This window comes from Rousettus aegyptiacus, unplaced genomic scaffold (assembly GCF_014176215.1).
Source record: "Rousettus aegyptiacus isolate mRouAeg1 unplaced genomic scaffold, mRouAeg1.p scaffold_m13_p_1, whole genome shotgun sequence".
In the NCBI taxonomy this organism is placed as follows: Eukaryota; Metazoa; Chordata; class Mammalia; order Chiroptera; family Pteropodidae; genus Rousettus; species Rousettus aegyptiacus.
In genome coordinates, this window is record NW_023416284.1 from 10,515,366 (window position 1) to 10,540,415 (window position 25,050).

At 51.2% G+C, this 25,050-nt stretch overlaps 1 protein-coding gene across 1 annotated transcript in view; it reads left to right on the forward strand.

Moving 5' to 3' along the window:
* IGSF21 (immunoglobin superfamily member 21) overlaps nt 1-25,050 on the forward strand; it is a 227,148-nt gene that overhangs the window by 78,016 nt on the left and 124,082 nt on the right. The window contains exon 2 of the mRNA XM_016128301.2: nt 21,083-21,195. Within this exon, the coding sequence (XP_015983787.1) occupies nt 21,083-21,195 (113 nt within the window). The remainder of the gene's footprint in view (nt 1-21,082; nt 21,196-25,050) is intronic.

A 25,050-nucleotide genomic window follows, 5' to 3' on the forward strand; every position in this document is an offset into this window, starting at 1 on the left:
CACTCAGCCAGGAGCATGTTGGAGAGAGAAATTGCTTGTTCCCAGAGTGCATCCCTTGGGCTGAGCCGGGAGGGAGCGCTGGGCTCCAGGCAGAGAAACCGACTGAGACCACACGCGGCGGAAGACAGAGGGTCCTGATGTCGAGGAGAGGGGTCCAGCTGCCGCTCGCTCAGGGCACCTGCCACCCCTTCTGTGGGGAGGAAGGAGTCAGAACCCGGTGTGGACACTCCAGGCCTCAGCGCCTGTAAATGAGGTGAATGAACCGGACCCATGTCCTTTTAAAGCAAACTTTTTACTACACAGCTTTGCGAGACACCCCATGATGTCAAACGGATACAAAGGGAGCTTCTCTGGTTGAAGAGTGAGTTGGGGACCCTGTACCCCATCTACAGGCTGACCCAAGTTCAAATGCTGGCCTTGCCACTTATCGGCTGGATGATGTGTTTAAATTATTGGACCTCTCTAAGCCTCTCTTTCATCACCTATAAGGCAGGGATAATGCTAGAACTTTTCTCACGTGGTGAAGATTAACCAAGACAAAAGATGTGCCTGACTTGGAGTAAAACTGCCACAAATGTCCCCATTCCATCAGTGATGTTTTGGACTCCCTCACGTCCGCGACCCTTGGATTCCTCCGCTCTGCTGGGCACAGCTTGGCCACCACCCCTGGCAACATCTCCAAGACGGCCTGTCGCTTCAAGCATCGTCTGCCTCTAAAGTTCTCAGCATCCCGGCCCCGTGACTCCGTGGGTCTCTCATCTGGCAAACCCGTCTTTGCATGACGGTGAATTGTACCTCATGCTGCCTTCCATGGGGTTGTGGTAACAGAGCCCAGAGGGAGCGGGAGGCAGCCCCCCTTCCCTCCTCCCACGTTCCCCGGGTTTCCTTCCTTCTCTGTGTCTCACCTGTGGGGGTCACAGCCTCAATGCGCAGACTTTATTTAATCGCCTCCATTGTCTGCTCCACGCAGGATAATCTCGGCTTCAACACATGTTAACAAAAAGGGCAAAATTGTATCAGGAGCCAGGCTCCCCTCCTCGTTTCGTCAGATAAGATGCTTACACCTTCTGGGCTCGTGCTTGGGAATCTGTTCCCTTGGGAAGCCATCCCTGGGCGACCGCGCCGTCTGCGGCAGGATAACAGGCGAGGTGGGTAGGGGGCGGTACTGGAGCCTCCAGGGAGCCAGAGTCAGGCCCACCCATGAGTTCTGCTGCTTCCGCTGCTGGCTAGGGACACCCTGAGGCTCTGTTAGCCGTGGGGCGGGAGGAAGGCTTGCACTGGTTCTAGCTTCAAACCCCACCTCTGCCTCTTCCTAACCACGGGGTGCTGCACGAGTCATTTCCCTTCCCTGGGCCTGGGTCAGCTCACAACAGAATGAGAAAAAAAGCCACCTGCCTCTCAGACAAAGCAAGGCTAAGGGAGATCATGGGCATGAGCTTAGCCGGAGCGGAGCGGGCAGCACTGGCTCCCTTTCTTTCCTCCATGCGTTGGTTTCTGGAGCTCCCCTCACAGAGTGGTTTACATCAGCAGACATCTATTCTCTCACGGGTCTGGAGGCTGGAAGCCCAAAACCTGAGTGCTGTCAGGGCCATGCGCCCTCCGAAGACTCCAGGAGAATCCCTTCCGGGTCTCTTCCAGCTGCTGGTGGCGGCCAGCCGTCTGCAGCTTTCCTTGGCTTGCAGCCGCATCACTCAGCTCTCTCTGCCTCTGTCGTCCTATGGCATCCTCCCTCTGTACACCCGTGTCTCTGTGTCCAGATTTCTCTCTCCTTAGAAGGACACCAGTCGCATTAGAGTAGAGCCCATCCTCACTTTAACTTGATCGCGTCTTGCAAAGGCCCTACTTCCAAACATGGGACGAGGACTTCGACGTATCCGTTTGGGGGAAACATTGTACCCACAACGCAACCCACTGGCCGAGCCCTCCGCACTCAGCTGGCGGCAATGCTCACTGCTCCTGGAAGCGGCCGCCGTCAGCCAGCTCATCCCGCTCAGCGTCACGTGCCTTCTCCCACCCGTCCCGTCGCAGCCGCATGAGGGGTGTGCTGCCGCGAGTGCCCCCTCCTCTCCCGTGCCACCTCGTCCCATCTGAGCCAGGGACGGGTGTGTAAACAGGCGACGGTGCTCACACGAGATGGAGGCCGTGCCAGAGAGACGAGCACTCACGGCGGCAAAGACACAGTGGTCCCTTTCGCACTAAGGGGACGTGAAATTAGAAAAGCTCCTGAGGGGTCGACCGAGTTGAGCCTGGAAAGATACAGAGACGAGAAAGGCATTCTGGGCAGAAGGAACAGACCCAGCAAAGGGCTGGAAGAAGATGCTCTTAGGCTGTCCCGGGCAGCCCTGGAGGCTGAGTTGGTGACCGAGTGTTTGCTGGGGGAGGATGGAGCTCGTCGGAGGTATAGCTGTAAGGGGCAGCTGGACTGACACCTTGGAAGGACCAGGTTAAGGAGTTCAGACCTGATCCTGTGGGCACTGGGGAGCCGGTGAAGGTTGTAGAGCAAGGCGAGTGGTGGGCTCAGAACTGTGGCTCGGAGGGCTAATCCAGCAGCAAGAACATTTTAAGGTTTTTGCCTAATGGAAGGCTTTTTCCCAGCTGGGGACATAATTATCACCGCCATTTAAAAGAGCTAGAGAAGTCTGTCAACCAGAAATTTTCCAGCAGGGTCTTCAGCCCAGCTGGGCAGACAGCAGCCACATTGACTCAGCCTTCTGGTCCCGATTCCGTCTTCGCATTGATGACAAATGTCAGGGTTGGCTCAGGATATCCAGAGGTTGGGGCCCAGCTGTTCTCCCTCCTCAAGGAAGTAGCAAGGAGGACACGTACCTCTGGGGCCTGGCGCCCTTTGCTCCCGATTGGGGCATGAGGATCTTCCCTTCTCCCCGACCCCACTCCCGAGATTTTAAGTTTTATCTCCAAGTCTAAGCTTCCCTGGTAGGATCAGCAGCGGTCAGACTCCCCACAAAGGCCCAGGTGACCATTTCTGTGGTCCATGACTGGGATCATTTATTTCTGTCCCCTAATCGTGATGGAACCCACCTGCAAATGAGCCAGATAGTAAATCCATGACCTCAATCTTCCGTCCCTCCCTGACCCTCCCTCCCTCTTTTCACCCCAAAGAGTGGTTGATTTTGTCCAGGGGGCGCCCCCCCCCCCCGCCCCGAGTGACTGAAAAACTCCGTGCCGCACCCGCTCAGCTCATTCCCCACAGCTGAGTGCCCGGCTGCCTCCTGACAGTTTCACTTTTAACTCTATTTACATTCTGGAAAGTACATAAGATTTCTATCATGTACTTTCCTAATGTCAATTTTCCCATGATGAGAATCAGGCTGTAAACACCCATATTTTCATGAGTCTATTATAGTTCTCCGTGCAGTCGGAGCGGATGAGAGATGCGATCTCGCACCCCTGGGGCCTCGCTGGGGAGCGGATGACCGACAGAGAAGCTCCTTCACAGCTGCAAGTGTCTTCTTCCAGTTTGGCCATTCAACGCTCCCCGCCTCCCATGCCGCCACCACCACCTTTAAATTTTGTTTAAAATAGACCGGGGTTGGAGATACGGGATCTGAGAGGATTTACGAAAGCTCCCTATCTCCTCCTCCCCAGTCTGGAAAAGTTCTAGGTTAGCATGGTATTGGTGCTGCGAACTGAGTGTCTGTGTCCCCCCCAAAATTCATACGTTGAATTCATACACGCGCCCCCCCCCATGTGCTAGTGTTGGAGGTCGGGCCTTTGGGAGGTGCTTAGGTCGTGAGAGTGGACCCCTCGTGAGTGGGATTAGTGCCCTTGTGAAATAGGCTCCAGGGAGCATCCCCACGCCTCGCGAGGACACCGCGAGAAGACACCTGTCTGTGAAACAGGAAGTGGGCCCTCGCTGGGTGCCAAATCCGTCAGCGGCTTGATCTGGGACTTCCCAGCCTCCAGAACTGCAGGAAATAAATTTCTGTTGTTTATAAGCCGCTCGATCTGTGGCATTCTGTTACAGCAGCCCGAACTGACTAAGACAGAAATAAAACGCAGTCATTAGCATCTTTACATCTAATCAAGTTAGAGAGCCAGTTCCAGAAACCCCGGAACCAATTCAGAAAAACTCATCCTTAAAATTTTCTTTTTTTAGAAGAGGCGCTGAAATCCGTATTAGGTTTCTCCAGAGAAAGTGTATATAAATATATAGTTTTAGTATTGTGGAGGGTGAGAAGTCCCATGATCTGCTGTCTGCAAGCTGGAGACTCAGGAAAGCCAGGGGTGTAACTTAGTCCAAGTCCAAAGACCAGAGGGTCAGGGCTGCCGATGGTGCAAGTCCCAGTCCAAGGGCAGAAGATGAGGAGAAGAGATGTCCCAGCTCAGCATGAGGCCGGGAGACCCTGCAGTTCCTCCTTCCTCTGCCTTTAGTTATGTTCAGGCTCGGGTCCTCCGTGGTGGGCATCCCCACCCACACTGGGGGTGTGGGGGGGTGATCTCATTTGCCGAGGCCACCCATTCAAATGCTAGTCTCATCCAAAAACATCCTCACAGAAATAATGTTTAATCTGGGCACCCCACCACCCATTCAGGTTGACATATAAAGTTATCCCTCACAATAGGACAGTGAGGTGCCAAGTGATAACCATATCACAGAGTCCTGCTAAAAAGTTGAGAGAGAGAGACAGACAGACAGACAGACAGAGACAGAGAGAGAGAGGGACAGAGAGAGAGAAAGAGAGAGAATGGAAATTGCAAAATACTAACAGTGGCTTTCTCTGTATGTTGGTTTACGGGAGATTTACTTTCCAACAGAATTACTTGTATTATTTTTCATGTTCTATGATAAACAAATATTCATCTTGAAATCCCCAAAGAGAAAAAGTCATTAAAGATAAAAATATTGATAAGAGCAGGGCTGTGTCTCCTCTACCAGAACCCAGTATGAAGTTACTTTCTCAGCCAAAAAACCTTCCTGTTTATACAGGGGACGTTTGTCATCCAGGTCTTTCCTTGACTCCCTCTTATCTTGCTGACAGAGAGAAGGATGGAGAAGGGGGCTCTGAGCAAGTGAAGCCTACAGGAGCATGCCTCGAGCAGCCTGCTGTGAAGGGAAGTGATCATGAGAGTCAGTTCGGGAAATAAAATACAATGCCGGGTCTTACAGCCGGGAGATGCCACCTGAGCATTTTGATTCCAAGCTCTGCTGATACCCTAGAGTACCAATTTGAACCACGGATTTTGATTCAAGGTGACCCACGTGTGGGCTTCTAATCAAAATGTAGAACCAGAGTTAGGGGAAAAAATGTGGATGCTGTCTGTCAGGGATTAGTGAGAAAGTCGTAGAATCTTACCTGTGGCGGTTTCCGCTCTGTAAGATAGAATGTTTTAGTATTGAAGAATGGTCAAGGGGGTAAGAGGGTGGTATATATAACTGATAACAAATAAATGGATACATTTAACATATAGCGTCAGAGAGAGAAATAATGTTACCAAAAGTAAAGCAATTTTAAGGATAGAGAAAGAAGTTAGGTGGGAGTTTCAGAGAATTTTAGACCGAGTGGTCAAGGAAGTCTTCTGTGGGGTCCCGACAGTGAACAGAGATCAAAATGAAATGTGTAGGCAAGCCATGCGCATCGCTGGAATGAGAGGGTTCCAGAGAGAAGAATCAGTCTGTGCAAAGGCCCTGGGGTAGGAATGAGCTTGGGATGTTTAGGGAAGCACGAAGAGACGAGTGTGGCTGGAATGGAGTGAGCAGAAGGAGTGGTAAGAGGTGAGGTTGGGTGAGAGCCAGGGGCCAGGCTGTGCCAACCTTCTGAATCACGGGAAGGTTTTGCCTCTCACCCTCCAGTGCGATGGGAGCTACTGAGAGCTTGGAGCAGGGGGATAGTGTGATGTGATTGATGCTTGCAAGGAATCTCCTGGCTGCTGAGATCTCAGAGCCGTGTGTTGCGTTAGTCCGCCATGGCTGTGCAACGAATTACCACAAACTCAGCAGCTTAAAAATACACTCATTTTACTAATCTTGTAGTTCTGTAGGTCAGAAGTCTGGTAGGCTAGTCCTAGATCTCTGTTCTGGGTCTCACAAGGTCAAAACCAAGATGTTGGCCATCTGGGCTCTTATGTGGAGGCTCTCAGGGGAGCCTCCACTTTCAAACTCATTTGGGTTGTTGCAGAATTCAGTTCCTTGTGGGTATAGGATAAGAACAAACTTTCCTCTACCCTTAAGCTTCTCTGGCTAGTCTAATAATTAAATAGACATGAAACAGGTTAACTAGAGAAAATAACCAAATTTAATACATACATATATATATATAGGAACCCCACACACATGAGTGAGGGAGTCAGACCCCATATGCATAAAAGGTCCAGAACACAAGGGAACATGAGTATGTACATAAGACATCCTGACCTAGGGATGAGGGATGGTGCCTTGGAGCTTCAAAGGTTCTTCAAAGGATTATTAGAAGAGCAGATGTTTTGTAAATAGAAGTTTGTCCTACCCTACAGATAGGTGGAAAAAGGTTATCTCTTATCATCACTTATTATGGGCAAGACCCCTAAATCAAGTTCTTCTAAGTAGTTGAGGGAGGGGCAGAAGAGTCTCTTCAGCTTGAAGCTGAAATGGCCATTAGCTCAAAATGATCTGCATACTACTAAGACACATCTCGGGGTGGCTCGTCTGAAGCCCAACACGGGTGTAGTACTGAGGTCTGTGTGTGCTTGTTGGCTGTCGAGGAGGGTCGCTCTCTGCTCCTGTAAGCTACCTGCATTCCTTCTTGGAAGGCAGCAAGCGCATATAGAGTCCTTGGGTCTTGAATGTCTTTGACTTACACACACGTGATGCATGATTTAGCTCTACTGGAGGGAAAACTATTTGGGTACGTGCATTCCCCTCTAATGTGGATCTTGAAAATCCGGAGTTATAAAGGTAACCAGTGTCCACCACACTCTTTCAGAGCATTTATTAAGCACTTCTGTATTTCTAAGAGTGTTGTATATTATGGAAGGATTAAAAAACAACAACAACCCAACAACAGAAAATTTCATCTCACTGCAGAGCTGAGACTAATGATGCGGAAAGCGGGCAGCGGATTTGGTAAAATGCAGGAGAGCTCGGTGCTGGAGGATGAAAAGTGGGCAGAATCTGGCAAGGGTGTCCTTCTGCGTTTACGCCGTTCCCACCAGACAGATTCAGAGCTTTTTCAGGTGCCTGGCCCAGCGACTAGCAAGCGTTTCATGAATATTTGCCCAGTAAGTGAACGAGTGGATGAATCAAGGTGCTTCAGTTTTCCTACCCGAAACATAGGAATTTTGGCCTCCCCATAGACTTATGGGAGGATGAGATTGAAAAGGATGTGTGTGTACACTTGGTAAACTGAGAAACAGGTTCGAACGTCAGTGTTATTTATTTTGGGACCTGTCAGGGGTTGACTTTGACATGCCCCTAAGAGAGAGAGAGAGGGGAAGAGCATTCATATCAAAGGCGAACACATGGGCAGTGTTCCTAGGGGATGCCCTGCGTGCCCCTGAGAGGAAGGGCAAGGGCCCAAGAGGGCTGGGCGGGTATGCCGAAGACCTTCTTTATAACCCAGCAGAGGGCCTCCCTGCCTGGAGCTGGCCAGGGACCAAGATCCGTTCTGCCCTTGAAGAAACGAGTTAGCCAGTTGTCCCTTGGGTCTGAGAATAATATTTTAATGACGACAATAGGCTATATTCATGATATCCCCAAACTAGAAACCACCTAAATGTCTCTCAATGGAAGAATGGACAAACAAGTTGTGGTATTTCATATAATGGAATACTACCCAGGAAACATTTTTTTAAAGTGCAAAGTACTGATAAATGGAGCACGTAAATGAATGTCAAGAACATCGTGTTGAGAAAAAGTGGCCAGACACAAAAGGGCACATCTTGCATGATTCTATGTATATGAAGGTCAAGAAGAAGTAAAGCTAACCTGTGATGGAGAAGCCAGCTCAGATGTCATCCTCGGGGAGGGGAGTGAGGCCTGGTGAGGGGCACGAGGGACCGTTCTGGGGGTGCTTGGAATGTGTTATATATTTTGATCTGGGTGGTTGATATGTGTGTGTGCGATACATGAAAATTTCTCAAGATGTTCACTTGAGATTTGTGCATTTTGCTATCAATCATACCTATAAAAAAGGAATACAATCATTCCAATGGTGGTCGCATCAACCATGTATTGAGAGATGCATTAGCACTGTAACTCCATTACCTCCAACCATGGGAGGTAAGCTTCAGGATTCCTACCTAATAGATAAAAAGACTGAAGCTTCGTATTCCAAGAGCATGGAGTTAGGAAATGGCAGGGCAAGATTTCAACCTCTTTTCATGGCCTGACTCGATCGCTTTTCTATCAGAAAGGCAGCTGCTCTGGGGTGGGGCCCACCCAACGCTTGCGTCCAGTAGGCTCGCCATCTCTTTCTAATTGAACCAGAACTATCCAGTTGTTGGAGGAGTGTGCCCTCCCGCTTCCTGAATTGTTCCTGGTGGTAGACTGGCCCCAGACATGGCCCATGCAACCTTGCCTAGAGGCCCCACGCCTTTTTGTCTTCGCTAGGAAGCGGGAAGCCCTGGAGGATGGGAGTAAAATGCCTCCCAGCCCACTTTCTTTCCCCCTAACTCCTCCACTCAAAAAGATGTCTATAATCCCTACCACGGCCTCCAGCAGGAAGAAGTTAGATGGCAAGCAAATCAGCCCCAAACAGCCTTCGGGTGACAAGCAGGCACTCTATAACTGAACAACTGTAATAGGCTGATGTTTATCTTGCAGGATGTGTACGTTTAATAAAGTATTAATATGAAGGCCAAATTGCTTCTCCTGCCAAGCCATCAGAGTGAGATTAGCACCGAGAGAGGTGCTGAGGGCTCCCTAGGGAGGAGGGACCCCAAAGACTCTCCTTTATGACTTAGGGTTCCCTTGCTTTGCAGAATAAATGCATCCTGCCTGGGGTGACCAAATAGAACTTTCTTGTAGGATTCTCCTATCACAAAAGCAAAATAGGTCCCAGAGGGCAGAAAAGATGCTCTAGTGGAGTGAGTTGATCCATTTTGGGAGCAAGGAAGTTTGGGTGGAAGTCAGGTGCATCCCCAGCTCGTCCTGATGCTCTCCCCATTTCTGGAGTCTGGGAACTCCTGGGTGAGCATCTTACCTTCTGGAAGTTTGCTTTCCTTTCTTTACTGCAGTGTTCCTAGACCTTGATACTACTGACATTTGGGGCTGGATGATTCTTGGGTGTGTGGGGGCGGGGGGGGGGAGGAGCATTCTATGCATTGTGGGATTTTTAATAGCAGCCCTGGACTGTACCCAAGAGTTGCTGGTACCACTCGTCCCCAACACCAGTGGTAACAACCAAAAATGTCTCCAGACATTGCCAAATGGTGGTGGGGCAAAAAATTGCCCCTGGCTGGGACCACTCCGCTCTTTCTAAGTGCTGCTGGAATGCAGATGCGGAATCTCGCTGGACCGGTATGCCCGCTGCCCCGAAAACTGAGCTGCCAGCTTGTTGAGTCTGAACTCAAGGCCTTGCATTCTGCAAAATGAGCCCGTTCCCTAAATCATCAGTGGAAAAACTCCATCTCTTGAGTTTATTGAGAACTGATGCAGAGATCCCAAGCAAAGCCACACTTCCTTCAGGCTACTCCTTAAAATAATAAGTTGAAGGAAACAGAATTGTTGCTGAGAAAATACCCTTTGCAAATTTCCAGGCACTTTGGCACCATCATGAGAAAATCTAGTCTAATGTGGGTTGCCTTTTTGAGAGAGAAAAATAAAAGACCCAAAAATTAAGGATTCCTTTATTGTGCCTTTAGCTTCTGAGCCCAGCAATTAATTCTTACATGCAAAAGGACTTCTGTGTTTATGAGACATTATTATTTCATGTCGGCCTATTTTAAATTGCATTTTTTTTTCATTAAGTTGCCTCGTTTTACTGATTAAGACCAGTTTATAACCAAGCTTAGACTGTGTTCCTTGAGTAATAACTATTTTCCTTTTGAAATATTCCTTAATAACTGATCATCCATATTTTAAATATCATTCCATGTCAGAGACCCCTCGCTACTGCTCCCGAGTCTGCCCTCCTGATCCTGGGTAGTGTCGGAGCACACAGAGCCGCTGGGCCTTCTGTGCACTCTGCCTAAGGAACTGCACGGGGGAGCAAAAATGCTGACTTCTCAGCCTCTGTGCTGCTGAGGCTTATCTGAAACAGCTAATGAAAAATGAGCCGTCTGCCCCCACAGCTTCCTAGCAAACTCCTTAAAGAAGTCTTGCTGGTGGAAGACGATGGAGGGTATGGAGAAGTGAGGTTCTGGGTCAGGGGAGTGCTGGCCAGGCTCCCTGGGTCGACGTTGTCCCCGTATGCCAGGCGCTGCACTGAGCCCCTTGCCTGGGCCATCTGCCTGCATTCACCTCCTTCACTCTGCCCAGCCCTAAAACGTATGGGTTACTATCCCCATTTGGCAGAGGTGGAAACCGAGGCTCAGAACAGTCAAATGACTTCCTCGAGGTTGCTGTGGTAGATTCAGAAGCTGTCCCCAGGTCTGTCTGGTTCCCGAGTCCAAGTCATAGCCTCTTAGCACCAATATCCCCACATGAAGAAGAAGCGCAAATTTTCCAATCGCTTGTCCGCTTTTCAGATCAGCTTTCCTCTCTGTGTTCTGATCTCGGCATCATCGTTGCCCTGAGAAATAAGCACCACGAGTCCCCTTCCTCAGATGAGTTGACTGAGATCCAGACAGGGGGAGGAGCTTGCCCTCTGTGTCCATGGTGAAAGACCTTGGCTTCGAGGTCTGAGTTGTTTCTTTTTCCTGCCACCGCCAATGGCTTCCCCATTGTTGTCTGCAGCCAGTGGGCCCTGGGCCCAGAGGGGGCCCTGCCCAGGCAGCCAGGGCCGGGCAGGGCATCTCACAGGCATCTCGCATCGCATCGTGGCTCATCCTCCTCCCCCGAGCAGTCCCAGCTATTCCGCGGATGCTGACCTGACCCAGGGAGAGGGAGGCTGTGATTCCCCTCATCTGCCCTCAAGGACATAGAGAAAGTTCCAGAGGGTGACAGCAGGCTGTCAGATTAAAGATAGTCAAAGACAAGACAATGGTGTGGTAGAGGAGTCATAGGACCATGCTTCAGGAGGCCTGGGTCCTGCCAATAAAATTGCCTGTCAATTGTGTCTATGACCTTGGTCAAAGCCCTTCCATTCTCTGGGCCTCAGTTTACCCAAGGATATAACAAAAGGGTTTAAATTCAAGATCATGAAGTCCACTTCCCTATGATATTCTGTAAAGGGAAACCATGGTTTGGGAATTCAACTCAGCGGTAATGTAGTCCAACCCATTGATTTATTTTGTTGCCTATTCATTCATTCATTTACTTTTTTACATTGAGAATCTATTGAATACCTATTACGTGCAATATGTTAGTAGAATGTACTAGTAGAATAACTGCTATAACCCAGCACTCCAAAATCACAGTGGCTTAGCACTGAGATTGTTCTCTCATTCATATTACTGTTTGCTGGGTACCATGGGAGAACATTGCTCTATGCTGTCATTCAAGTACCCAGGTTCTTTCTATCTTATGGCTCTGCCTTCCTCCAGGTCCTCAAAGCCATCTCCATCCAGGCCACAGGTGCGGGGAGGGGATGTGGGGTACGTCATGGGAGGTTTCGAAACCAGGATTTAGTCACATGGCCCCCACCAAACTGCAAGAAAGGATGGGAAGTGTAGTCAAGCTGAGTACCCAAGAGGAAAAGAAAATGTAGTTTGGGGAGCACGCAGCAGCCTATGTGAGTTTGGGGAGCATACACAATGCAGAGCAGGCGCTGGGGCAAGCAGAAGAACGCGAGGGTCCAGGCGGAGACATGATTGACAGGCCCGGCATCAGTATCCTGCAGGAATTTCTGCCTTTAGCCCTGTGGTCAGCCCAGAACGTGCTGCCTAGGTTTCCCAGGCCTATCACCTTCCTTTGCAAACATCTCAGAGGCAAGAACACTGACTGAACAAGTCCTTTCTTCTCTGGCCTCAGTGTCTCCCATCCATAAAATGGGATGAAAAATGCCCCACACGAGCTATGCAGGGTACCGGAGGAGGACGAGGTGTCCACAAAGGGCCACAGAGCTGCCTTCTCAACCCTTCTCATTAATAGTATAACCACATCATTATCAGTAATGAAACCCAAATTAATAATAAATAAACAAACTAGTGTTAAATAATACATAGGCCATGAATAATACATTAATACTACAAGGCTTTTGAGCATCCATTGCCTCTGACAGAGGAGATTTGATTAGTTGGCTGGAGATTACAGAGGAGGGATTTTTCAGAGAGCCTGGGAGGTCAGGGCAGGGGATGGGCACCTGAAAGAGGCAGGCGCGTCTCCTTGCGAAGGCTGCAAAATGCTTGAGGTCCACGATGGCCCAGAGCTGACCTGGCCCTCTGCTGAGGGAGGTGAGAACCAGGAGAGGGGTGGGGCCTCACCTCTAGATGTTCTTTCATGGCCCAAATTTTAAGATTAGAAAATCATAGCCCAATAAGAAAAGAAAGAAAAAAAATCCAGCCCCAACAGAATTGGATGTTATGGCCAAGCTAGGCCAGCCGAAGATATCTGTAAAATTTATTTGTTTATCAATTTAATTGCTTATTCATTCATTCATTTATTCATTCATTCATTCAATATGCCTTCAATAGCAACAGCACAAACGACAACATGCTGAACACTATGAAAGCAACTCCTGAGACATGCGTTTGGCCCTCCAGAAGTTCACAGCCCATGGTGGAGGCAAAAAAGGTCTCACCATGCAGTGTGTTAGGGCTATGGAAGATGCCATGAGAGGGGCACAGCCCAGGTTTGGGGGTGTGGGGTATGAGTAGGGGAAGTTGGGGTGTGTGTCAGGAGAGGCCTCTAGAGTAAATGACGTCTAAGCTAAGACTTTAAGGGTTCATCAGAGTGATGGGGGTCAAGCGATGGTAGATGGTCCAGGCAGAAGGATGGCAGGTGCATAGTTCCAGTAGCCAGACAAACCCTGGCACGTTTGGGGAGCTCTAAGGAATTCAGGAGGGTTGAGGCTCAGCATACGCAAGGCAGAGGGACAAGAGGTGAGCTGAGGAGGAGCAGGCTGTGAGTGTGAGGGGAAGGGGTTTGAACTTCATCCCGAAGGCAGTGGGAAGACAAAGAAGGACTTAGATCCAGGGTGTGACATCAGTACCCTGGACTACAGCCTCGTCCGCATTGGTCCGGGGCTGTGCAGCTCGCTAAGTCCTGCCACGTGCAGTGTCCGTGTGTTGGTTCACGCGCTGCTTTATTCATGCAGCACACTGGCTGAGCACCATTGTGCCAAACATGATACAGAGAACTGGACGCACACCAGGTCCCTGACATTAAGAAGCTCCCCATCTGATGGCAGCGACACATACAAAGAACCATATGTTACATTACAATGCGATGCGGACGGGCTATGACTGAGATGTTTTCAAGGGGCTGTGAGCTCGGAAAAGGGAGAATCAGATTCATGTAAGTCAAGGAGAGGGTGACTCTTGCGTGTACAAATGGAAGGACGTGTACCAATGCCCCTTGGTCGACTCAGAGAAGGGCATTCCAGGAAGAGGACATTGCGTGAGCAAAAAAGTAGGTTCTGGAAGGGCTGGTGGGTGGGTCGCAAGGTGGCACAAACACGGTGCGAGACTGACTGAGTTGGCGCGGCCAAGAGAGGCAAGATCATTAGGGGCCCAGTTAGCCATGACGGAGTCTGAACTTGATCCTGAATTGGAAGGCAATGGTGTGGGGAAATTGAATGGAGTTAACCAGAGAGGTGGCGTCATCATATTTGCATTTGAGAAATATCATTGAGACTCTAGTGCGGTGGGTGTGTTGGAGGGACAAGTCCGGAAGCTCGAGACCAGCGAGCCAGCCATGCAGGGTCCCGGGGAGGATTGTGAGGGTCCAAGGTAGGATTGGCGTGAAGCGGAAATGGTGTTGAGAGCTATTTGACTGGAAGAACTGGTCATCTGAGACACAGATAAACTGTTAGCTTCCCCTTTTCGCTCAGAGGCTTTCTTTTATTAAAAGCACCCCTCCACCCTCTGCCCTACCCCTCACCCTGGTTTCTGCTAACAAGGAGGCAATGACTGGGGTACCTGTTAGGACAACATGGCAGGTGTGTTTCACAGAACCCTCCGCACCTGCCTGAAGATATGGCTCCAGTAATTGGTTTATTATAATAATTTTTATTACAATAGCGATTATGTGGCATGGGGAGCCCAGGGAGGCTGTCATCAGTGCCATGTTATGGTATTTTTCTTCATGAAGTGGGGTGACCTTTTCTCTTCATGAGCGGTAATGCAATGGAGCTCCTATTACCACGTGGAGATAAATCCCAGACACACGCAAGGGGGAGGGAGGCATGAGGAATTTACGTGACCCTGACTCCTCCAGTCCACCCTGACAGGGCCTTATATCCAGCTAATGAAGCTGCTGGTACCACTTGACCATCTGTCTGCCTGAGGTCAGGTCTTGGTGTGGTCCACACTAGTTCTCCCAGGGGATGGGGTCTTCGAGTTCCCAGTACCACTTCTGGACTTGCAGACACAGAAGTCTCTGCCCTCAGGGAGCTCCTGACTTGATATCAGACATGTCCCTGCCCTCTGATAGACAGCTGGTGGTTTATTACTTTTGAATCTTCTCTAGTTACTTTGTGTCAACAAGTGATGGCTTGGGCGAGACAAGACAGGCATTCCTGGGCCGAGGTTACTCTACAGAGCTGTGTTCAGAGGATTGTATGTTAGGGATGCCAACGGAACTAATTCACCGATCTAGCCTCAGCTCTCACAAGGTCCTGGAAATCTCAGACATATCTTCCTGGTCTTCCTAGCATCCTCTGCTGGCTTTGAACTCGCAAATGTCCTCATCCATCATTCATTCTGCCGCCCCCTTGTGGAGATGTTGTGTCCTGCTAGCCTAACCTGGTGTCTGATCCCATTACACCTGTACCAAGCCAGGTTTCACGTGTACTTCTGGGCGCCTAACCTCTCTACCCACTCCTTTTTTCCACCTCTCCATGTGGAAACGAGGGATAAGGGGCATCTATCTATAGGAAGGTGGAAGAGTACTATATTCGGAATCGAAGGACCTCCTTGCCAAGCCTGATGGGCACCGGCTGTTTCTTGTTCCAGGGCCCTGCCGTACAGTGGTTCGGTGCGCGCTGCTACCCTCGGTTCTGCCACCTCGATTCGTGGCTTCTGCTTCCCATGGTCTTCGCTGTAGCCAACGTGTGCTGTCTGCCGGCTCACTCTTGTCATATCTCAGTGCCGATTTCCTCTGGTGGAAAGAGCTGTCCTGCCTGGCTTCCATGAGAGGCCACTGGACACTCTCAGGGGGAACTGGACGCTGGTCCAAGCAGATGTGATCAGAGAGGAGGTCGAGAAGTCCCCTGAGGTCAAGGGAGGCCCTTGGCTCAGGCTGCCCTCCTGAGAACACCACCCACTCTAATTGCGGAAGAGTCTAGGGGACGGGAAGGACGAATTTGTTCCTTTGTTCCATACGTACCCTGATCCAGGCGCTGTTCTAGGCACGTGGGTAACATGGCAAATAGAAACAGTTTGTGGCCTCGTGGGGCGGTGACCGTGCACTGGATATATCATTAAGGTAATTTTCAGTGTCCTGAGTGGTAGGAAGGGAAGAGTGTTTAGGACGATGATAACCTGAGAAGTCCGGGAGAGTTTTCCTGAGGAAGTGAGATTTCCATCGATCCTTGAAGGATAATCAGGAGTTGGAGTGAGGGCTTAGGACAGAGGGGACAGCCTACACTAGGTCCCAAAGGTGAGAGAGAGGCTGCACATGAAGAAGAGGAGAACACAGCAGGGTCTGGATGGGGCGAGAGCTGAGGGGTCCCAAAGGGGGCTGGAGAGCTAGGCATGGCCAGATCACACCAGAAAGAACGTGCAGCTTTTTCTATGGAGCAATGGGAAGCTCCGAAGGCCCTAGAAGGCCAGGGGTGTGCATTTTAGAGAAATCACTCTGGCTGCTGGTGGGGGATGATTGAAGGGTGGGAATGGAAGCAGGAAGTCCAAGGGAAATCTTGATCTCGCAAGTTACTACCTTAACCATCACCATCATCTACTGAATACCCACTGAAATCCCGAGCGCCGGAGAGGAGGCCAGCATTCACCCTCACTTGTCCTAACAGTTGGTTAAGGGAGGCATGGTTACCCTTATTACCAAAATAGGTAGAGGTTTAAGTGCGTTTACCCTGGGCCATCTACAGCACACAGAGCTACTACTGTATCCTGAACAACTTGTTTTATATTTTGCCATCCTTGCCCCAAGAAATCCCTTAGTCCTGGAAAAACTGAGACATCTGGTCTCTCTAACATAATTTATGTCTCTTTTCACCGTACCCCATCCATGGAAACCCCCTCACCGACTCCTGTCCATCCATGGCGCCAGGCAGGGGCTGGGGGTACTAGAAACATCCCCTCTGAACTGGGAAAGGGGAGGAGATCGATGCTGGGATATTGCGAGGCGCGTTTCCAGACGGAAGGGCTATTTGTCATCACTTTGATGGGACGGCTCCTGGTTCCTAAATATTGCCTGCGATTTTGCTAAATGTATCTTAACAGGAGCGGTATAAATGCCGTCAGAGATAGAGGGGAGAGTGATGGCAGCATTCGGGATAATGAACTGCTTAGTTAAGATGAATCCGTGCCACGGCTGATCCTGCTTCTCGAGACCGTGTGTCAGGGGGTGGGCGGGTCATGCGTGGAGGCTGAATGGTGGCCAATTTGATGCTGAGAAAGACAGAGCTCTGTCTTTAGCTGGCGGCTGATTAATTGGCAGATTCACTTCGGAAAGAAATGGCAGTGAGTCATACCAGGAACGAAGGTGGCAAGATTCAGGCTCAGTTAACATCTGACACGTGATCCATTGGAGCTGGAAGACCCCGAAGATCCAGTTCCCCCCTTGTTTTACAGAAGAGGAAATTGAAGCTCAGGGAGAGGGACAACCTGCCTAAGGTCCCAGGGCTGGTCAGCAGCACCGCAGAGCCCCGAGCGCGTAGTTCGTGTGCTTGTTTGATGTGCTCACTGACTTCCGGCGAGTGGACAAGCCCGTCTCCCCTCACTCCTGCTTAGCTGTCCCTTCCCACCAGCCCAGAGGCTCGATGCGGGGTCCTGGCAGCAGGAGGCCACCTTGGATCTCCTCTCTTTAGCGTTTGGTCCTCTGCCTTGTGGGGAGAGATCCCCCCCCCCCCGGATCTCCTGGCTCAGATCCCAGTCCAGATGGGATGTCTGGGTGAGCTGGCCACGTCTGAATCTTCTCCTACTTCCTGACCAGCTTTCACATGCCAGACCCCACTCTTCCCACCTCTCTCTCAGACCATCCTTCCTCAACCAAACAGTGGGAAGTGCAGGACAGTGGAGGTCTGGGGGCTGGGATGCATGGTACTGCCTCGCCCTGCTCAGGGGCGCCCATCGGTGCAGCGGGGCTCACGGCCGACACAGCCCGAGAACTTGCTTCACCATTTTGGACCTTGTGATTGTTCCCAATGTCCACATTTCACATGAGGAAACTGAGTCCTGCGGAGGCCAAATCACTTGCCCAGGTCACTACCTAGTGGTAGAGTGAGTGAGAAACTTGAACAAGAGAAACTGATTGCAAATTTGCTAGAGGCATGTGGGTGGGAGAAGCAGGGAAAGCGAGAGAAGGAATTTTTGGTGAAAGAAGCAACGTATTTGGAAGATGATGGAATTTTGTGAGCTACGAATGTCAGTCGAACCTATAGAGCTTTCCTGTGTTTTTCTTTTGTAAAACACTCTTCGGCCATGAACTCTTGCTGTCCCCTCTCCTGTGTGTGTCTGTGTCTGGGAAGGTGATTTCTCACCTGTGGTCCAGGTGTTGATTGGCGCTGATGCAATTCTCGCCTGGTACATCTGTCAGAATATGGCCTTGCCCTTTCCCTATCCCGGCCGGTAATCCTTCCTCCAGACCTGAGGCTTAGAGCATACGCATCGTCTTAGGTTTGACTGGCCTGGGATAGGAGAGGTCTGAGAAGCCCCCAGGTAATTGCGAGGTTATGGTCTCAAGCCCTGAGGTAGTGGGGCCTCCCCTCTGCCCATCATCCCTCCCTCAAGCCTCATCTGCACCCCAGACCTCTCTGTTTGCAGTCTCTGTCGCTCAGTGTGCAGTTCTGGGTCCGCCCTTTCTGTCCCGCCCCCTCTGAAAGCCAAGCCTCTGATGCAGTTGTAGTCAGTGGAGTGGCAAACGGGGAGTGGGGGTACCCGACTCGCACTCACTCTTCATTACGCCATCTCCAGTTGCATGTTTCCCAAGAGGGCGGGACTTGCCAGTTCTCACCGTTACATCTCCAGTGCTTAGAACAGTGCCTGGTAATTGAATAGATTCTCAATATATACGTTTTTCATGAATGAGGAAAGATGGGAAGAAGAGAGAAAGGTTCTGAGAAGTCTTGAAAGGAAGGAACATGCTAATTTTGTTTAACCCAGTATTTCGCACACCTAGGTGACGATAAAAATCTTGTTGCCTGGAACATCCGTTAGAAGTTCCTTATTTTGTACACACTCTGCGAAATGCTGTCTTAAGGTACCAGAACCACCGCCTTCTAATTGTCTTCCGGTGCCCTGAGGTCCCCTCTCTCTGCTGTGCGGGGGGCTGTTCTCTGCTCTCGGCCTGGCATGCCCTTGGGAGTCCCATTGCCCCAAGCATCTGCTGCACCCCCCCGGTGCCCCTGACACCACCGCCACTTACCAGAGTTCGACCATTCCCGCAGCCTCACGAAGACTCACCTGTAATGTTCCTGCGGCTTCCCAACAAATGGTGACTCACACGCCGACACCTCCATCCCGTCCTGGCCCAGGCCCTCCTCACATGTACTCACCACTTGTACCCAGCTCAGGCTGACTGGAAAATTTATGCCCTTGAGAATATGTCCTTCTTGCCTCCCTCCTATTGGGAGGGGGTGCTTCTCCGGTCTTGAGCGCCTCAGCCATCTGGACAGATGATGCTCAACTCTTAGCTACAGCTTCAATGGTGAAAACCCCCAGAGGAGGGCAGCCCCGCTGGAGGGTGAGCCAGAAGGTCGGCCCCGGGCTGGGGATGGTAGCAGACGGGACCAAATCTTAGATTCCTGCCATGGCTTCCCAGAGGCCCACCCTCTCCTCCTCAGGGCTAGATGTGGAATCTTTGCTGGCCCCTTCTTGCCTCTCGCATCGTTAGAGAGGCTGGATGTAGCATGGCCATCATAACAGAACAGAAGTTCTGGGTTTGAATACCAGTTCCGTCACAGCTGCGTGATCTTGGCAGCTTGCTTCACCTGCTTCCTCGTGAAACATGGGAATAACACTGGTTCCTCTCTCGTAGCCTGGCTGTGACAGTTAAATGAATGAATGTGTATTCAGCACCTAGCCCAGTGCCTGGCTCAGAGCGGGTGCCGTGGAAACATGAGCCATTATTGCTATTTCATGCTTTGGCTCGGCTTGTCCCAGAGTTCTCTCTTTCCCTGGGGTTCAGTCCGCTGAGGGTGGCCTCCTAATTTTTCATGGTTTGGTTTCCCCTCTCCCCTCCCACAGACCCCCTACCTTAATCCTACTACAATACTCACTCACAGAGTGGGAATCTGTACCCCACTATGTGTTCCTGGAGGGCAGGGCAATGTTGGAGCATCCTGCTACCTGGACGCAGCCCTGGGCCTGCTCAAGGCAGGTGGGAGCAAACTTGGGAGCTGAATGAATGAGGAAAGGAGGAGGCAGAAGATCGGCCATTCCAGCTGCCTCTGGTCCCTGCTGTCTTAGGCCACTCCCTGTGAGCCTGGCCACTTGGGGGTGAGCCCCACATCTTTCCCCTTTACCCTGGGCATTGGGACCTGAAGCCTTAGACCATGGAGACTGAGTCTGACTCCAGCTTCCACATTGATCCTCCCAAGGTTGATTCTTATTGCTTTTTTCCCTTAGAGTGTTGTAACCGTGAAGTTCCAGGCGGGGGTCAGGCCCCTGGGCTCGATCCACTCAGGTTGCTGGCACAATTGAAACCCCCGAGCCCATCCTGGCTAGTTTTCTCATTAAGGTGATTGGACTGGATTGATCCACCAGATCAATGGCTGGACATAGTCCGGTGGGAAGCCAATCAGATGAGCCTGGGTGATCAGCCCAAGAAGGAGGTCCCCTGCCGAGCTGGGGTGCGCACACAGCTCTCTGAGATGGGGCTCTGGGAGGCAGGGGAGTGGGTCGGAGGCCTCGCTCGGTTGGACTTGGTGTGGAGGCAGCAGTGTCGCCCAGGGCATGGCCGCAGGGTCAGAGTCCCAGGGATTCCTGGGGACCGCAGGTGGCGAGAAGCAACGTCTGTGCTTGCAGAGGTTTGGGACCCCTTCCCAGGCAGTCAGCCTGTAACCACCTTCCGCTGCGTCACCGCCGCCATGGCCCAGGGTGGGAGCTGCCTTTCACCTTGGGCGGCAGACTGTGTGCAACGGGAGATTTGAGGTTAAGGATGCAAACGGCAGTTTCCAGGATTCTCCTTCCTTTCCACCGGGAGTAATTTAGATGCGAGGCTGGGAACGGCAGAGTCTGGGCACCTAGGACACCATATCCCATGTGGGACCCTGGCTGTGTAGGATGCATATGGGGTTTAGGGGGTGGCTAAGGGACCCAGAGTCAAATAAGTCTGAAAACGCTGGGTTAAAAGCATTTTAGCAGATTCATTTCCGGTAGGGCTTAGCGGGCCAACACGTACCAGGACCCTCTAAAAGGACGGATGGAGGTGTAGCGTTTGCCCTCAGAACGATTTCTCTGGGAAATCTTATAGAAATGCATCGAGGCGCTTCCTTCAGGTGCCAGCAGGGCCCACTTTCACAGGAAAATTCATCCCGGGCAGTGTTTGCGGAATTGGAGAGACCCACGGGAGCCAGGGCGCTTCCGAGAGAGGGAAAGCGGAAGAGCCGCATTCAGGCCCAGCCGCCGCCCCGCAGACTGCAGCGTGAGCAGCGTGAGCAGCGGCCCCGGCGGTTGGGACCGTCCGCTCTCCCCGCCGCCCCAGCCCCGTTCCCGGCCCTCCTGATCGCCTCGCGCCCTCACCTCCCCCTTCTCCTTTTCTCCACAGGCTACTTGACGGTCAACATCGAGCCTCTCCCACCCGTGGTGGCTGGTGACGCCGTGACCTTGAAGTGTAACTTCAAGACGGATGGTCGCATGCGTGAAATCGTGTGGTACCGGGTGAGTCGCCACCACTGTCCTCTCTGTGACCACGGCCAGGACTAAGGGTTGAGTCCCCAGAGCGGCTCTGGAGAGTCTCCATGGCTGGGCTATATCTTCGGCCCTAACCCAGCCCGGAGCCGTCCCATGCCTTCCGCCGGGTGCCCATCCTCCACCAAAACCCTCTTCCAAAACCTCCTCCAAGACCGCTTTGCTCAGCCTTCTCTTCTGCTCTTGGGATCTGTCCCATTTTGGCCTCCTGTGTCCCTGACGTGCCACTGTGCCCAGGAAACCCCACTAGTCCCCCATACGAGTTGCCGAGAACCTCGTGAGCCCTGACTGCAGCACAGCGACTAAGAAATGTCAGAGGGTGGCATTTCATGCATGAGGCTCTGGGCCACGGTTTTGGCAGGGGAGAGAGAAAACTAGGATGGCTTCCTGCCTTCTTAAAAATCAAATTACAGGCATAGTCTGCTTTCTAATCTGATTACATAAAGGACTAGTCGCGGTGTCTGGCGCCCTAAGTTTAGGTCTGACGAGGGATGTCGTTAGAGGCTGCAGTTGTCCACCTGCCCAGCGCCCGGATGTTGGTAGCAGGAGGAGCGGCTCTGGGTCTTGGGTGTTTTCAGGCACTGGTAGAAAGCTCCGTGTGTTTGGACTGGGCGTTCCAGACGGGTCTGTCTTTGCCACAAGAGAGTTGGGGCTGGCTGGGCTCAGGAGAAAGTTCTGCGGCGTCGCTGTCCTTGTAATGGGTGCCGGGTCTGCAGAGAGCGAGGTACCACCATCTCGGGAATGGGTCTGGCGGAGAAATCCCCTTCCATGATCCCAGACAAGGGTTGGTGAAATTTTTCGGCGAGGCCCAGAGAGTAAATATTTTCCTCTTAGGGGACCATATGGTCTCTCTCACAACTATCGAGCTCTGCCGATGCAGTGTGACAACAGTGACAGACAATGTATCAGTGGAAGGGCATGGCTGGGTTCCAACGAACTTTATTCCTGGAGGCCTAAACTTGAACTTGAATTTTCTATACTTTTTTTTTATGTGTCACAAAATGTTCTTTTTTTTTTTTCCAACTATTGAAAAAGTTAAAACACAAACACACACACACATTCTTGGCTCAAAGGCCATACAAAAACAGGTTGTAGGCCTATTTGGTCAAATTTCGGTCATAGTTTGCCAACTCAGCCTAAAATAACACTCCTCTCGCCTTTGTGAGCTGTGTCACCCTTTCTTCGAATGAAACCAGTGTTGCCACAGTCAAACGGAGCTGTCCTTGAAGGAGCGTGGAGGAGAGAGGTTAGGGGATGGGGAGTGAGGCATGGGGTTGGGAGGGGGGGTGGGGACAGTTTGGTGACCAGGCATTTCAAACCGGTTCCTTCAAGCTATGTCCACAGTTCATGGGACCCACTGGGTCACACTCGCCATCCACGGTTATGATTCGGAATAGTGTCCCTCGACCTCCGCCCTTGTTCTTGGTCCAGTGTGGCTTCGAACCATCCTGTCCTGGCTGTTTTTTCTTGAATTTTTGGTATTTGATTCATCGTGGACTGGTTGCTGCTATTTCGTTGGCTGTGACCTCAGCTCCTTTTAACCAAAATTGTTATTCTCCATATTAGCATCGCAGCCCCTCCCACTTAGCATCACCTCTAGGGCCCTCCGCCCAAGCTCTCTGGGTAGACTGGGCCCCACAGGTGTGAACCAGACTTTCCGTACCCTGCCGGGCCCCAACTTTAGAGGTTTCCATACAAGACAGATCAATGGGCCTAGAGAAAGTCAAGGCGTATTATAAATAGCGCTACGAACTGAATCACTAAGAGGCGTATTTACATGATGTGGGAACCGCTCGGCTGACACACGCTGCGAGCATCTCATTAGCACCTGGCATCAGGACTGGGATAGATTAACTCCGGCTCACTGCCGACGGCGGACCCACGCCTCCCTCAGCCATCCGGAGATGGGATGGATGGGATTAGAGTACAGGGCAGCGAACGGCGTCCAATGAGGACAGTCGATGGGAGCTCGGAGACAGGAAAATGCCAACGGACATTCCACTGCTTTTCCAGCCCTTGGAGCAAGTAACCCTCGCCTGTTTGAAATTGAGCGTCACTGTCTTACGGTGGTGAAAATATCTCTGCAGAGGTCGCTGCAAGGGGGTGGGCAGCACCAGCGCCAGGCCCAGGTGCGGAAAACCCGGAGCAGGCCTCCAGGTGGCGCAGAAGGGGGCTGGGGCAGGAGGAAAATGCCCAGCTTCCAGTTCACACAGAGACTCCCTTCCCTTCTCCACCCTCCATGCTGAGAATCCCTGTTCAGACCCCAGCCTCCACCCCGGCCCCATCTCTCTCTACCATCTCCCTCTGCCATAGCCTGCGATCACATTGATTGCTTTAAGAATCAGTTACGTCTCTTACGGGTATCGGGCCCTGCACATTGGACTATGGTAGGCTGCACTAATTAATTTATTTTATTTCATTTCACATCCTTTGACTGAGGGCCTCTGAAGGGGGGGTATGCAGATGCATGCAAATTATATGCAAATCGCCCACTGGAGCTCAATGCTTGAGCCCCTTTGATTTTGTAGCTGGACTGAGAAAGCAATTTCGCTGACTTGGGACTCTCTTTGAAATCAGGGGAGCTCCAAGTACCCTATCTACGATGGCAAGGATGGAGTTGGAGGATGGGAGGAAATTCCAGGGAAATAGCTTTGTGCTGCCAGCTTCCTCTTTGCCTGCTGCCACGCTGGCCTTTTCTCACGGATTGCCTCTTTTCCCAAGGACCCAGCTGAATGGACAGAGATAAGAGCCTACCAAGTCGGGGGCTCCAGGAGCCATGGTCAGCCAGGGCTTCTGGAGGAAGTGGGAGAAGCAACGACAGGTTCCCCCAGCCTCCTCCCCTCCCCGAGCCAGACCCCTCGCTGCCACGCTTCATCCCGCCATCTCCTCCCCCCCTCCCCAAACAGGGAGCCGCTGAACCAGCGTTGTTTGTTTTCCGTACATGTGTTTGCCTCCCCAGCTTCCTTTCCTCATCCGCCATGAATGAGCTTACAGAGCCCGGCTTGGAAGGTAATGAATAGATTACACAGGCCTAGCCAGGGCTGTGTCTCCAATCCCTTTAGAAGGGAAAAGCAGAGCATTGTGAGGAGGCCACCGCTGCCCGCTCAGCCCAGTGGGCACAAAATGGCCCAAAACATGTGTAAAGCCCAACAGCTTCCCCTCGGGTCTTAAAGTCATTATCTGAGCAGTGGGGTCATCCTGAGCCTTCAGAAGCATGGCGAGTGGATTGGATTCTTTGGGTAAATTGGAAGAGCTGACGAAATTGTCCGAAGCAAAGGGGATTACCTCCTAGGGGTTAATAAGACTTCTGGCTGAACTTTTGGGAAGGTTTTACCTTGTGGACCCTTTGGGAGTGGGGAGGGGGCAGGAAGAATGGAGGAGATGACCTTGGACTCTCTTCCCCATGGTCCGTCCAATATGTAGAAGAAGAAGCCAAAACTATGGACTAGACTCAGGAACGTGTGAGTGACGAGAGCCCCTGGGTCTGCGCTGTCCAGTGTTGCAGCCACTAAGTCACACGTGGCTATTTAAAATTAAAGATATTACAGAAAATTAAATTAAAATGTTGTTTTCTCAGTCACACTAGCCTCATTTCAAGAGTGCACTAGCCACACCTAGTTATTGGCTACCACACTGGACAGAGTTCTACTGGACAGATTGCTGTAAATAGTTGATTTCTTTTTTCCTGTGGCCTCTGGAATATACTGTGCTTTTCTGTCAAAGGAATAATAGTGACTTTCTAGTGAGCCAGCTTTCCAGGAAAACTCACTCTAAAGTGAATTTCAGAAAAAAAAAAATGGATTGTATTTGTTTTATAACCTGCCA